The sequence below is a fragment of the Eutrigla gurnardus genome, assembly GCF_963514095.1.
Source record: "Eutrigla gurnardus genome assembly, chromosome: 9".
NCBI lineage: Eukaryota > Metazoa > Chordata > Actinopteri > Perciformes > Triglidae > Eutrigla > Eutrigla gurnardus.
The window spans coordinates 21179193-21194366 of NC_139923.1; the positions used below are offsets into that span (position 1 = coordinate 21179193).

At 47.2% G+C, this 15174-nt stretch overlaps 1 protein-coding gene across 4 annotated transcripts in view; it reads right to left on the bottom strand.

Annotated features, from left to right (window-relative positions):
* Window positions 1-15174, bottom strand: part of LOC311018873 (genetic suppressor element 1-like) — a gene marked incomplete at its 5' end in the record, with an annotated part of 33219 nt that overhangs the window by 5957 nt on the left and 12088 nt on the right. For 3 of the 4 annotated variants that reach the window (XM_084017943.1, XM_084017944.1, XM_084017946.1), the window contains 6 exons: window positions 1094-1371; window positions 2261-2419; window positions 3053-3253; window positions 3345-3511; window positions 5276-5475; window positions 7134-7313. In XM_084017943.1, coding sequence (XP_083874069.1) covers window positions 1094-1371; window positions 2261-2419; window positions 3053-3253; window positions 3345-3511; window positions 5276-5475; window positions 7134-7313 — 1185 coding nt within the window. Of the gene's footprint in view, window positions 1-1093; window positions 1372-2260; window positions 2420-3052; window positions 3254-3344; window positions 3512-5275; window positions 5476-7133; window positions 7314-9432; window positions 9529-15174 lie in introns of those variants that run through there. The other variant, XM_084017945.1, reaches the window with a different exon arrangement.

Sequence of the window (15174 nt, forward strand, 5' to 3'; positions counted from 1 at the left end):
TTGGAATCCATAGTTAAAACCCAACAGATTGGACTGTGCTATATTTCAGGTGCAAATGCAGAGAGAAGAAAGTCTGCAATATTCATGAGAATCCACAAAATAATTATTATTATTTCAGCCATACGAGCTGGGTGGAAAGAAATCTAAATATTTTCTTAAAGATGACACTATGATCGTACGATGAATTATAAAATAGTTTCCTGAACAAATTCCATGATCAGCAGATATGTTTAGCTTTTGAAATCCCATATCTGCTAAAATCATGCGGTTGCTTCATTTGCTTTCACACCACAAACAAACTGCACCAGAGTCTTCTTTGGAAGCGGACCGAGATCCACCTTTTCAAGCTGTCTCGGTTTGGTTGTTTGGCTTGCACCGGGGTTCAATTAACAGCTTTCACACCAGTCCAAACAAGTAGTTTCAATGAGCCGTCGAGCCGCGCCAAGCGCATACACTGTTTCTGCTCGACCGACTGTGCTTTGAACAACAGGAGATCTCGTCTTTATCCAATTACTAGTTTGAATGTCAAGCCAAACGCAACTGTAGCAGACCTCATACACTGAGCTACTATGACAAAGTCAGTTTGGGATTATGACATATCTTGTGTGCAGAGTTGACATTTTGGCCCAAGGGTGACTCCAGCTCTGGAAAGCAGATTTCAAGTCTTGTATACAGTTGGCAATTCTGGCATAATGGCCAGTAATCGACCTCTGGGGGCCATAAATATCTATATCCAAATGTCATGGCAATCTGGCCACTACCAAAGTGATGGATAAACACTTGATCTCATCAAACACAGGCATCACAGTAGCAGGACAGACGTGTATGATTTACATCTATTAAACCATCTAAACTACTGAAGTGTTTCTCTCCTCCCCTTTAATTTCCAGTGAGTAAACATGTAAACCAGCCATCTGTACTCAGAATGCCTCATCTGGGTAACTTCAATGTTGCTTCCCCCCCCCCCCCCTGAGCAGGGATTGTAACGCACAGAACACCATGACAATGCATTCAAATCTCAGCATCTGCTTGCGTGTGTTTGTGCCTGCATGTGTGCACACATACACGTGAGTGCGTGTTGGTGTGTAGGTACCCGGTCTGTTCGGGGTCAGCCTCTCCCCCGGCCTGGCCCTGTCCTCCGGCGGCGCCCTCCGAGCCTGCAGCTCAGCCAGGTAGTGGCTGTCCGCCGCCCGGACCATCTGCTGCTGTCTCTCCCTCTGCCTCTCCTTCTGTCTGTCCAGCTCTCTCTCCCGCTCCTCCTCCCGCTCTCTCTCCCTCTCGCGCTCCAGCCCTGCCTCGCGCTCCCTCTCCTTCTCCCGCTCGCGCTCTTGCTCTCTCTCGCGCTGGCGGAGCTCATTCTCCATCTGTAGCCTGTGGGGGAGGTTGACAAGTATGCACACACACACACACACACACACACACACACACACACACACACACACACACACACACACACACACACACACACACACACACACACACACACACACACACACACACACACACACACACACACACAGGGGGAGAAGGTGAGAGATGCAACACCCAACATGAGGCAGACATTAACCACACACTGGTGAACCTCGCGCAAACGTTTGCTTGCTCACGCACGCGCTCGTAAGGAAGCTCGCGGAATATTCACACGCGCTCTCCACTTACCGCGAGGAAAATAATCCATACACAGCATGACTGAGCGAGAGCAGATGAACATTTAATAGGTATCCACAGGAAAAGGACACACACGCGCACACCAAACACAACACGTTCAGCAGCGATCAATGGCACACAAACAAACCTACAGGATGCACAGGAGCCATTACAGAACCAGACGAGAACACCATCCCGTTCCAACGCAAACATCCCCCCGCGTTGAGCCACGGGGAAGCGATGTGCGCGGTGGAACTGAGAAAGGAGCTCAAAGTGCTGGAAATGGAGAGGAAGAAAGTGTGTAAAAGAGACTTCCTTATGCGTGAGGGTTGATGTGTGCCCTTGCTTGCATATGCGTGTGTGTGTGTGTGTGTGTGTGTGTGTGTGTGTGTGTGAGCGTATAGGAGTCACTGTGGGGTGTGTGCTAAAAATATCACACACTCAGCAACCTGTGCCTACCCTGCAGAGAGATTTCACAGCCCTGCAGACCAAGAGAGAGAGTGACAGAGAGAGAGAGAGAGAGTGTGTGTGTGTGTGTGTGTGTGTGTGTGTGTGTGTGTGTGTGTGTGTGTGTGTGTGTGTGTGTGTGTGTGTGTGTGTGTGTGTGTGTTACCTCTCAGCCAGCGCCGCTGTGTGGTTCAGGTCACCGGGGTAGCGGCCTCCAGCCATGTGCAAGTGGAGGGCAGAGTGGTGAAGAGGAGAGAAGGCGCCCCCTGCAGGCACAGAATAGAACTGCGACCGCAGCGCATTAAGACACAAGGACTCCTCCATCCTGTAACAGACAGATAAGAGGGGCAAACCGGTCAACGTCAACACAAGCATGTCAACATGTTCTCAATGTTTAATGAACTAGAATCATTTTAAATGAGCACAATCAGTTGGATCCTCTCTGCTTTTATTGTATTTGTGCTTTCTACGCAGTCTCGTTGTTGATTTCCTCATCGTCGTCTTATCAAAAGCAATCTGTATTACACTGTGTGTGAACTGTGCAGTTTGAATGCTTGCTGCATACTGTATGTGGTAACACTGACAAACACAACAAACATGGCAACGGTTTGGTGGTGCTTCAGTAATGTAAAAAGATGGTGTTTATCTAATTGGCATGTTGCCTTGGTGAATCCACAGAGCAGCACATTTCCCAAAATCCCAACCCAATTCTCCTTAAAAATGTTGGTTGGATGAAGCACACAGTTTAACAACCTCACATGTATTGTAAGAAATGGGCTTTAACTGCTTGTTCCAGCAGTTCATTTAAGCTACAATATGTAGAGAAATGTTCAAACTAAAAATGCAATGTTTTAATCCAATGTCTTATCTTGATTAGAATCGAAACTAAAACGAGTTTGGTGAGTGGATAACATGAGTTTAAGAGGTTAAGGATTGAGAGTTATGGTGGTGTTGTTACCTTGGTAAGGACAGCGGGTGGTGCAGGTAGGCAGGATGATAGTAAGCAGCAGCTGCTGCGTGGGCAGCAGCGGCAGGGTCCATACCCAGGGGGAGAGAGGTCAGTCGGAGGTCATCGGAGGTGGCAAAGGGCCGGAGTGCTCTCAGGTACTCCTCTGGGACGGCGCCCGACGACACCACGGGGTGCATCTGCCCAGGCAAACTGCAGAACGAGCGTCAAATTTAAAAAAACGGTTTCATGTGCTCACATGGACTTTTTTATACAAATACTGATACGGATGTGTAGCACTCACCTTAGGCTCTGGATTCTGGGGTCCTGCATGATAGAACTGGGAGTGAGGCCAAAGGTGTGAGCCAGGGGGTGAGGTGAGAGGGTGGGCGGGGTCCTCTTATCCTGTTGTGGCTGGGTGTTCTCAGCACCCAGCCGCTCCCTGCCGAGTCCCTGAACACTTGGCTCGACCTGACAGGGAGACAGAGAGGCAGATATTACTACGTGTGCTGGTTGGAAACAGAGCAGGAGAGAAAGTTAAGGGAAAGAGGAGAGGGAGTCTGAGTAAACCCCACACCCAGAGGCTCAGAGGAGTGGTAAAGTGGGTCTGATGTGTCATAACAGGTCAAGATCAAAGTGGAAAGATGATCCTAATATCTGGCCTCTCTCTCTCCATCGCTCTCTCTCTAAGAGCGTCCCACTCATTTGGTCAACATGAAGTCCTTGATTGGCGAACCACCCCACGCCGTCGTCTTTTTACTATTCATAGAGCCACACTAACAATCCAACAGTGTGCAAAAAGACACTGATTTCTCCACTTTAAAGACGAGATAACGGCCTGAAAACCTTTGTCTACAGTATGTTAATGATAACAACATACATCTCTGCTTTAATAGTGTCAAATCTGGTTGCTACAGCGACAGATCAGACTGACCGCAGACAAACCATAAACAAATTACTGCAACTGCGGTAACTTGTTTGCTCTCCCAGCAACACCTGATCTGCTACCTTAGTTTTGGACGCCACTTGCAGTGACATGTGTGCTTTGAATATGTTTGGATAGTTTTGAATGTGTCACTCATGGAAAGCAGATTCAAACCAGGGACGGGCCCGTCTCTCTCTCTCTCTCTCTCTCTCATTCCAGTCTCCACTGGTTCCAAATGAGAAGGGGAAATGACAAAGCATGGAGGGGTCTAGAGAGCAGCCGTCCCATTCCTTGACCTCTGACCCCGCAGGCCTTCACAGATGTAGCAATAAACACACACAAACAGGCTGTTTTCTTTTGTTTAAATCGTCATGTTCAAGGACGCGCTGCATACAGCGAGGACAAATGCTGAATCTACGCAAAAGCTTAGCTCCGCTCTCTCCGTCGCTCTCCTGCTCATTCTTACACCCTCCCATTCTTAACATCCTATTCTCTGTTTTCCTGCCTGCCTCCCTTCTTTTTTCTCCCTGAATGTCTGAATGGGAGCTCCGTGCAGGCAGAGCCACAGAGTGGTCTTTGTGAAGGGGGAGAAAGGAAGCTCTGATCCAGGGGGAAGTGGCTACTGTGGGGGCTAACCCCTGTATTGTGTGAGGGGCCTGGTTCCTCGCCCCACCTTAAATTCACTCGCACACGCACAAGCAAACACACACACACACACACACACACTGGTCCCTCTTCACATCGTAAGCCTTTTGTGGTAAAGGGTCAAGTACACACACACACACACACACACACACACACACGCACACATACACATGCACAAACACCGCAGGAAGCTGAACACAATAGGTGCCAGTCTCTGCAGCCTTCTGTGTTTCTTTACAAACCCCTCATGTGTTGCTGAAAAAGACATGGACTGATTAGTGAGAGGAAGAGGGGGTGACGCAGAGAGGTGAAAGCATGAAAATGAAAGAATGAGACAACGCGGGGAAGAAGACGCGAGTGCGAGGATCGAGAGAAAGGAATGGAGGGATGGCTGGTTTTGACAGTTTGATGTTGACAAGCACTGGGCCTATTTCTTTAATGGAGGGAGCAGCAGCAGGACGGATGAAGGAGACAGAAAGAGACAGACGACTCATCTGTGCTGAGAGAAAGCACCAGAGAGAGAGAGAGAGAGAGAGAGAGAGGAATGAGAAGGAGAAACCAGCAAGACAGGGGAACAAAAAGTGCAGAAACACAGAGTGAGAGCAGCAGATGTCTCGTCTCAAACTTGTCTGGAACACCAGGTTTTGATGAACGACGCGTCTTACCTGTCTGCCGTCGGCCCTCCACAGGCCGTTGCTGGTTTTGGTGGGGGCAATGGTGACCACGGGAGGGGTGCCGGGGACACCGTGGCCCCTGGTCTGGCCCAGGAAGGGCCCTAATGAGCCCTGCTTAGGGGTGGTGACTGGCGAGCTGTGGCTGGTGGCCGGGGAAGAGACTGGAGACGATTCACCGCTGAGGGCCGAACCTGAGGAGGGAACAGATGGGGTTAATGGCGACGCGGAGGGGCAGGAGTAAACTGTGCCTATCAGACGGCTGATCTGATTAAAAAGATTGCAGGATCAAACAATCCCCTCATGACATAATACAGATGGTGCACTAAAAAGAAAAACAAACTTTTTTTTGTCAGTGTGCTGGCCTGTAACGAGGTAAACAGTGATTCAATCATTTTGATGAAAAGCATCCTGGCAAAATGTGACAGAATGAAGGAAAGTGTAAAAAAACAGAAGGTAGAGGAGATGAGAGAAAATGGTTTGAGATTAAAGTGTGTGCATGTGTGTGTGTGCGTGTGTGTGTGTGTGTGTGCATGCTGATGAAAGAAGACTATCATATATAGAGAGAAGGAAAGGAGGATGTCATACGTTAAGGTGTTATAAAGAGGCTAGGGTGTGACACGGTGAAGGGAGAGGTGTTAAATGTGATGAGGAGTGTGTGTGTGTGTGTGTGTGTGTGTGTGTGTGTGTGTGTGTGTGTGTGTGTGTGTGTGTGTGTTGTGTTCACGCTACTCTATTACAGTAACACTCATGAACCAGTAGACACACACCGAACCACAACACACACTCAGAGATGGAAAGAAAGAAATAATGAGATGGAGAGAAGGTGGGAACGAATGAGCTCATGTAGAGCCTAAGGTAGAGAAACAACTACAGGGAGAGAGAGAGAGAGAGAGAGAGAGAGAGAGAGAGAGAGAGAAAATGAGATGATGATGGAGAGTAGGGGAGAGAGCTTGTTATAATTGGCTGTAATTAGATTCTCATTACTCGGAGATGAATGGAAATGGATGAAGGAAGAGACAGAGAGGGAGAGGTCAGGATAGGTCAGCTCTTATTCAACACCTTTATTAGGACAGCAGGGACAAACACACACACACACACACACACACGCACACACACACACACAGGGAGAGAGACACACACCACGCAGTGAAACGTTTCACATTAATCCACAAAACACAACCTTGGTCTGTGAAATGATCTGCTTGCACAATTATTGGCACTGCATAAATTGCGCAATACATTGTGCAATTTTCTATCATTAACACCTCGTTCACGTCTTAAAATTAATAGTTACACGTTTGGGGAAATACGCTCATTTGCTTTCTGGCTTCGAGTCAGATGAGTCGATGGGACCACTTTTACTTCTGGACGGTAAATATAAAGCAACCGCCAAGAGACATTAGCTTAGCATACATTAGCTTACCATGAGGACTGGAAATGGTGAGTCTAGCACCTCTAAAGCTCACTGATTAATATGTATAATATTAATATATATGTTTTTTCTTTTCTTTTTTGCAGGGGCATATTATTCACTTTTCTCCATATGAAAAAGAAATAACTGTTTCCTAACTATCCCTACTATTTAACCTGACTAACGTAGAGGGGGCCTGGCCAAGGGAGCAGCCATACAAAATGACAAAAAGCATATACAACATGATATACACAACCATCCACAATAAAACAGCTGTTTGACACCGAGGCCTCTCAAGAAAAACAACCACATCGCCACATCCTTTATGCCCTCGAGTTCACCAGTGGACGTGGAGTTTCCCTGGTTGACCGAGACGGCGACGACAAGCAGTTTCATTAGAGGACGTTGAACCTGGAGGCAGGTTCGCTCAGCGCTCACCTCGGGGATCCTCGGCCTGTTTGGCCAGTTTACGCAGGGCAGCAGCGAATCCGGAGTTTGCAGACTGGGCAACTGCGTTCCCATTGGTTAGTGGGCTGAGGGGACTGACGGTAGCGGTGTTGCGAGCTGCCGTGGAGATCATTCCTAATGATGGCGATTTATTGGACTCATGGTTCATACCTGGGGAGGAGAGCGGGAAGGAAACGTGTCAGGAGCTTTTGACATATAGACACAATGAGTATTTTTTTCTAAGAGGTAGAAAATGTAGCTTTAAATCATTTTGTGAGAACATGTGATTTTTTTGGACACAGCTGGTATCTCATTCATGTTGCATGAATCACAAGCAAGTGCTCAAAGAGAATGGACAAGTGTGTGTGTGTGTGTGTGTCTGCCTTTGTGTCTGGACATCATAGCGAGCACATACGCGTGGGTCAGCTCAAGTAGACGCAGAGTGGAGGGAGTAGAGCTGTGTCAAATAGAGCGGTGACCCTAATAGCAAATCACACACATGAGCGCACACATGTCCATTTCCTCAAGGGAGCCAGCCGACACATCGTAAGACCTCGGGACTATCTACACGCAAACATTATTAAGTGTTACTGCCGTTTTACACCCTCACAGACGCAAACTTGTGAACACACAAGAAAAATCGCACACACACATAAACAACCAGTGCCACACACAGACGTACAGATAACTAGCAAACCCATCGATCGACTGAATAGTGGACACACTTAGAGCAGGAGCGGTTAGTGTAACCTTTGTCTTCACCCTCTACCCTCTTACTGACCCACTAATGTAAATTACAGCTGGAATTAGCCAGCAGCCCCCCCTGCCTGCTATAGCAATGACCTCATTACCACCACAACACACACACACACACACACACACACACACACACACACACACACACACACACACACACACACACACACACACACCACCTTTCAAACATGCGCACACACATGCCACAGGAAGAGCTCACAAACAGCCAAAGCAGTAAACACACTCATGAAAAATTCATACGCACACATTGAACACCATCATTGAATGTTTCTCATCACGTGGATGATTTTGAGGAAGTTGGAAAAAAAAAAAAAACATAAAAAGGGTGGTCAGCTCTCACTTTGTTAATTGTTGTTCACAGACGGCGGATTAGATGTCTACGTTCTTACATGTCAGCTTTCACACGTGAGAAGGAGAGCGAGAGAAAAGGCAGAGGAAGCTGTGGAGCGATAAACAGAGCGAGAGAGAGAGGAAGATGAAGGGTAGAGTGAGGATAAACACAGAGAGCGTCAGAAAAACGAAGCGGGGCCAAATCTTTAAGGAAGTTAACGCGAAGTGGAGATTAACCCAAGTTGCCGTCTGAAATCGGGGGAAAACCGACAGAGAAACGCATCCGTGCGTGTTTTGAAAATGTACAACCAACAATTAGAGTTTGAAAAAAAAAAGCGTTTGCGGGTTTTATGACCCTGTCAGTTTAATCAGTTTGCTACCAGCTGCTACAAAGCAACACAGACAGATAACAAATAGCCTGTCAATCTGCATCTAACGGCTCTGAGTGACACATATAATGTGTATAATGTACACAAATAACAAGCATGCTGACACATAATATCAGAAAAAAACAGGGTGCACAAGATTTTTTGCTCACTGTTCTTTTCTTATCGGTCTCCAGTGCTCTCCTAATTTCTCTCCTCGTCTTTATTCGCCGTCCTTTATTTCTTTGGCGACACTTATGTATTTACATGTCACGCCGATAAAGAATATTCAAACAGAAACAGACAGACGGAAAGGGAAAGAGAGATGAAGAGAGTAGAAGCTCAGATCCTGACAGGCGTGTGTGCGCGTGTGTGTGTGTGTGTGTGTATGTGTGTGTGTGTGTGTGTGTGTGTGTGTGTGTGTGTGTGTGTGTGTGTGTGTGTGTGTGTGTGTGCGTGTGTGTGTGTCTATATCTCTGTCTCTGCTGAGCCCAGCAGTCAAGGGAGAGATGATAAGACAGTTTCTATCGACTCTCTCTCCCTCCTTCCTCTCTACTCACTCACCCCCCCCCTCCTCTCTCTCCCCCTCCCCCCCCCCCCTCTCTCTCTCTCTCGTTTATCTCAGCACACTAGAGCTTATTTAACAAAAGCCAATACACACAATCACTTCTCTGTTTCTTGCTCTCTTTCTTCCCTTTTTTTTCCCTACAATCTTTTGTCCCAGGCTATTCTTCTTATTTACCCGTGTCATCCACAAACACAAACATACTAACATATGCATGTGAGCAGAATTCAAACATGCAAACAGACACACTCACCCTCCCGCTCACTGTTCTCCTCCTGCTCGTTGTCTTTCTGCTCCTCTGTGAGACTCTTTCTCTCTCTCCCTCTCAGCCTTGCAGCTGCTACGTGGTCACGTGACCTCTTTTCTATCCACTTCCCCCCTCCTCCTCCTCGTCCTCCTCCTCCTCCTCCCCCTCTTCATCCACCGCCCCCCTCCTCCTTCCCTTCCCTCTCCATCTATCACCCTTTCCATCCTACCTCCTCCTCCTCCTCCTCCTCCTCTGTTCTCTTGTCTCTGTCTCTTTTTATCTTTCCATTTTCTCTCCTTAGCTGTCCCTTTTCCCTCTCTCTCAAACTGTGCTCTGTCGTTTCCTTTTCTGTCTTCATTCTTCATCCCTCCTCTTTTTGGCTAGCACTCCCAGGAGGGTGGAGGGTGCTGGGGGGAGGGGGGGGGGGTGTAGAAAGAGGAGGAGGGTTTAAGGCGATGACGGGGAGGGTGGGTGTGTAGTTTGAGCTCTGAGTGTGTGTGTGTGTGTGTGTGTGTGTGTGTGTGTGGCAACGGGCAGCGTTAACCCTCCATCCATCACTCTGTCTCTCCGATAGTCAGCTCTGTCTGCTCTGGGGGGAGGTGGGGGGATGTTTCTGACAGTGACCTTTCACCCTTCACCTCTGACCTCTGCTGCCCCGGACAGCAGCAGGAGGTTAGAGGGTGAAACACACAATTGCCCCAGATACAAATTAAGACATTTAGCTCCCTTTAGGAGTCTTTTTAAAAGTGATGACTGAATGGATAAACACAAGTAAAAAGGCCACGCTAGCAGCCCCGTTAGGATGAAATGCTCATTGCACACTAGAAAAACCACCACAGACTACTTTGCTATTCATCAATAATGGGAAGGTTGAGGTGAGGATGATGCCAGTAGAAAAAGGCCATGTTGTTACCATAAAGGGTTTATCCTCTTTGCTGCATTATCAGACTTCTCAGCTGTTCCATATCAACCGTGTCAGTGTTAGTATAGTAACTACAATTAGCAAACATGCTGACGATATAACAGATATTCACACACATTAACGTCGCTACCAAAACAATAATAGCATGTTGGCACAAATCTCAAACAGCAGCTCGAGGTGTGCTCAGACTGAATGAAGCTAATTTTAGAGGATGACTGCATACAGAGTGAGTGTGACGAGTGAAACGGGCAGATGTGAACTCCCTCTTGGAAGCACAAGTTCAGGCAAAAACTCCCATTTAAGACGGGAGTTAAAAAAAAAAAAAGAAGTTCCTGGTGAGTTTTGAGATCCATCTGATCTGGCAAACAAACACACGGATCCCCACGTCGGCTAACACAAGGTCAGGGTGTGAAGAAGCACTTAAAACATGGTGAAATGTTTTGTTTTACACCAAATCTTAAAGTACGTTCAGGCTTAATTAGCTCTCTATCGTCAGCCCCAGCTGTGCTTTTAACTGAATGCAGCCGCCATCATACTGACTGAATGTTTAATATGACATTGAACATCTTAGCACATTGATGCTAGCATATATATATATATATATATATATATATATATATGCATATATATATATATATATATTGTGTATTTTAGTTTTAAGGTATTCTGTTTGATATAATGTGTTGTTGAACACGTTATTTTTCTCCTGCTAGTTGCATGAAATGAAAAGTCAGTGGGGGGGGGGTCACCGAAGTCATTATGATTCATCCTCTGGCGGCCATTAATGTCTGTCCCATATTTCTTTGCAATTGATCAAATTTTCAATATAATTTTTACCCGGGACCGACTGGCCGTGGTGCATCGACCAACTGACGCTCTCGTCCAAAAAAGATCCACGAAACCAGCCGTTGCTAAAAATATTCCAACATACGCCACAAACTAATAATAAAACTAACAGCTTTGCCAAAATGGAAATCTGGGTGTGACTCCATCCATCCACACACACACACACACACACACACACACACACACACACACACACACACACACACACACACACACACACACACACACACACACACACACAATATCACGCTGCATGATGTAAGTGATATAAGACATGTTGAGGCCTGTGTCTTAAACACCTTCTCGCTCTCTCTTTCACTTTTACTCTCTCTTCTCTCTCTCTCTCTCTCTCTCTCTCTCTCTCTCTCTCTCTCTCTCTCTCTCTCTCTCTCTCTCTCTCTCTCTCTCTCTCTCTCTCTCTCTCTCTCTCTCTCTCTCTCTCTCTCTCTCTCTCTAACACACACACACACACACACACACACACACACAAAACAAGACAAACACCACTACAGGGGTGGGGGGTGGGGGGGCTGTGGGGACAGCTGGGGAGGACCTGCTCTGCCCCATCAGCTCATTAAAAAGGCACAATGTGTGTGTGTGTGTGTGTGTGTGTGTGTGTGTGTGTGTGTGTGTGCGTGTATGTGTGTATAAGGGGTGGGATGGAAGACGAGGTTGTCACACACTACCTACCCATTAACCCTCATCACGTTGGCATGTCTGAGTGCGTGTGGGTGTGTGTGTGTGTGTGTTCTCGTGTCGGCTGCTGTGTTAACACTTAAATTGACTGTCCTCATTTGTGTTTATGAACAGTTACCTAACAACCAATAATGAGTGTGCACACAAACACACACGCACACACACACACACGGCCTCTTAACACAAAATATGCTCCATTTAAGTTTTATGACATTATTATTTGGGCTCCTACAGCTGATACTAATCACAACAACTGCTACTGTTGCTGTTACAATAGCTGGCAGACTTTTTTTAAATTCCTCTGTCGAGCGCAGACACACAAAGAGAGGGAGAGGGAGAGAGAGAGAGAGAGAGAGAGAGAGAGAGAGAGAGAGAGAGAGAGAGGAGGAGGAGGGGGGAGGAAAGTAGCCAAATGTTTTACAGCCTCTTAAACTTGTCTGTAATAGCAGTCAGAGTGGCGTCAGCACAGCAGTCTCCAGGGTTACTCCAGGGGCTGCGAAATGGCTTTACTAGCTTCAGTCACTCTGCAGCTCGGAAAAGAAACACTTAACACTTCCTTACAATCCATAAACAACGAACACACTCTCCCAACCCCGGCACCTCACACACTCAACCAAGGCTGAAATAGGCACGCGAATTAACATAAAACGTCAGAAGAAAAATGACACAACCCAGAACCAAGCCAAAAACACACATATGTAAGCCGTCTGTGGTAACACATGCAGAGCCCAGCACACGCAGAATTAGCTGACTCAAAGATCCGGGCATTACGCGTCCGCAAAAAAAAAAAAAAAAACGTATGCATGTGACCCCAAGGGACCGAGCAGCCAGCGTGCGTTCATGCTCCTCCGGGATAAATGGAGCGGAAAAACCACACACTGTAATAACCAACACCTCCAGCATTGAACAACAAACAGGAAGCAACATCCGAAGACGTGCTTGAGCAGAGAGTCGGCAGCACGCAGCAGGAGAGAGAAACGACGGAGAAAGTGCAGGAGTCGTTGCTCTGTTGAGATTCAGCGTGTATCCCAGAGGGCCGAGCCATGTTTACTGTGCCATCATGAGAGAGTCGGAAGTGAAAGGTCTGTCAACGATCACCGCTTCCAGCATAAATGTGGGATTTCTCCATCGGGAAGAACTCTCCCTCCGTTTTGTTCTCCTCTCCCTTGAACTCACCTCCTCCTGGGCGCCGTGCCCTTTCCGTCTTTCAGTGACCCCCTCCTCGACCTCTCTCATCGTTGTACTTGTCTCAGAGCCTCTTGAGCGTCAGATACAGAAAGGAGATATAAATAGCAGCTGTTTTGGGGACATTTAACACTTTTGTCTACCTGTCCACGTTATTGCTTCCTCGCCTTATCATTTCCTTTCTCACTATCTCCTTTTACCGTCACTTCGGTTGCGTTTCTGTATCTGAATCATCGATCACTGCGCGGCTCAATCTCGTCTCTCTGAAGCAACAACCCGAAGCAAACTAACCTTATCCGTCTCAGCTTTTTTTTGTTTTGTTTTTGTGCGTGTGTGTGTGTTCGGTGGCGGCGGCGGTCGTGTCAGACAAGTTGACACCCCCCCCGGGCGCTTCCCATCCGCCGGCCTGAGGACGGCTCTGCTCACATGGTGGCGACACCACGGTGGCTAGACCTCAACCATCTGAACAAACACGAGGGGGGGGGGGGGAACACACGCAGACACACACACTCGTTGCACAAAGGTGCACGGAGGCAAACAGACCAGCAGATGCTCACAGGCTCACCCGCCAGGCAGGTGTTGGGTAAGTATAAGGTGGAGGGTGTAATTGAAGTGCGTGCTGCAAAACAACCATCGCAGGGGTAAAGGAGGAGTGCGGAAGGAGTAAGAGTCAAGATGAGGTTTGGGTCAGCAAATCACAGGAGGAGCTGATACTGTTGTCTCTGAGGAAATTAAGTTTACAGATTTTATGGATTATTTCCTCATAAATTACCACTGAATAGATTAGACTGTAGCAATGAGAATAGCAGCCTTGGTGGCTGATTTATTCCCGTCATCACCTCCGTCCTCTGTGTCAGCGTGTATAGCCCGACAGACTTTTGGCCGTCAGCCGTCGGTGCTGTAGCAACATAATGTCCTTTGTGTTTCCGTGATGTTGTTTTTTCTCAGTATGTGGGAAATGACTACGCAGAATAAATTAATTCTACAGTACAGTATGTCCATTTTAAGTATCCAGGGTTACATTTCAGGACATTATTTTCATTGGCAATTATTTTTCAAAAGGCATGAAAAGGCCCTCGTGGTGGCATTGTCTACGAAACTGTTCCTAAAGTGCTCAAGAACGAACTTAAAGTGTTCGAGGGGGGGGAAAAAAGAGGAAATTTACAATTCCATAACAACTGGCTAAGGTAATGCAATATGAAGCTCGGGAACAGATCATAAATTGCCTTTTGTTGAGATAGTTTGCCGATTCCAAGCTCAGGAAAGTATAATATTCTCAAATGAGGATCAACTGGTCGACTAAAAAGATAGAAAACAGAGAAAAGTCCTCTGATTTGAGAGGCCGGAAATTACCTTAAATAGATTACTTTTAGGATTAATAGATTAACAGAATCGTTGTATGCTCATTTTCTGTTCATTAGTCACATGTGTGTAACCTAACAGAAACAAACCATACCAGGAATACGATGGCGATTCATGTTTATTAGCTTTTAACAACTAATTGACCAAGAATGGGTGGTTTTAATCATTTAAACGGAACACTGGGGTTCATCCGGAGCTACGAGTGTGTGAGCGGAGAGGTCTGGTTTACAGTATCTATACGAGACGGAGGGAGCTAATTAAAGAGATTGGAGGTTTACTCAGTAACCCCTGCTGAGCAGCTGGTCTACGGCAGGTCAGGAGCAGCACACATGGCGCATGGAGCGCGCGCGTGCACGCGGGTCGGTGCGCGCGTGCGTGTTGAACTCCACCTGCGGGTACACACACACACACACACACAGACACACACACACAGACACACACACACAAAAGCGACGTGATCCGCTTGACTGCTGCTAATGCGGCCGGCGGCATCTATCTCAGCCAAACAATGCAATCGCTGTTAAAGGTCCCGGATTAAAGAGCGACTCGCCGGACTCCCACGGGTGCTGTGTGACAAACCCATCATAAGGAAACTGGGTGACACGTCACGTCGCGGTTCAGGTCGGTCTTCCTTGTCAGTTGAGTTTACCAGGAGCAAACAGGAGCGGTGTGTGATCACCGACAAGTTTGACAAGAAAGATGACATAACGAGGAACCACAAAACACCTCGACCAGCC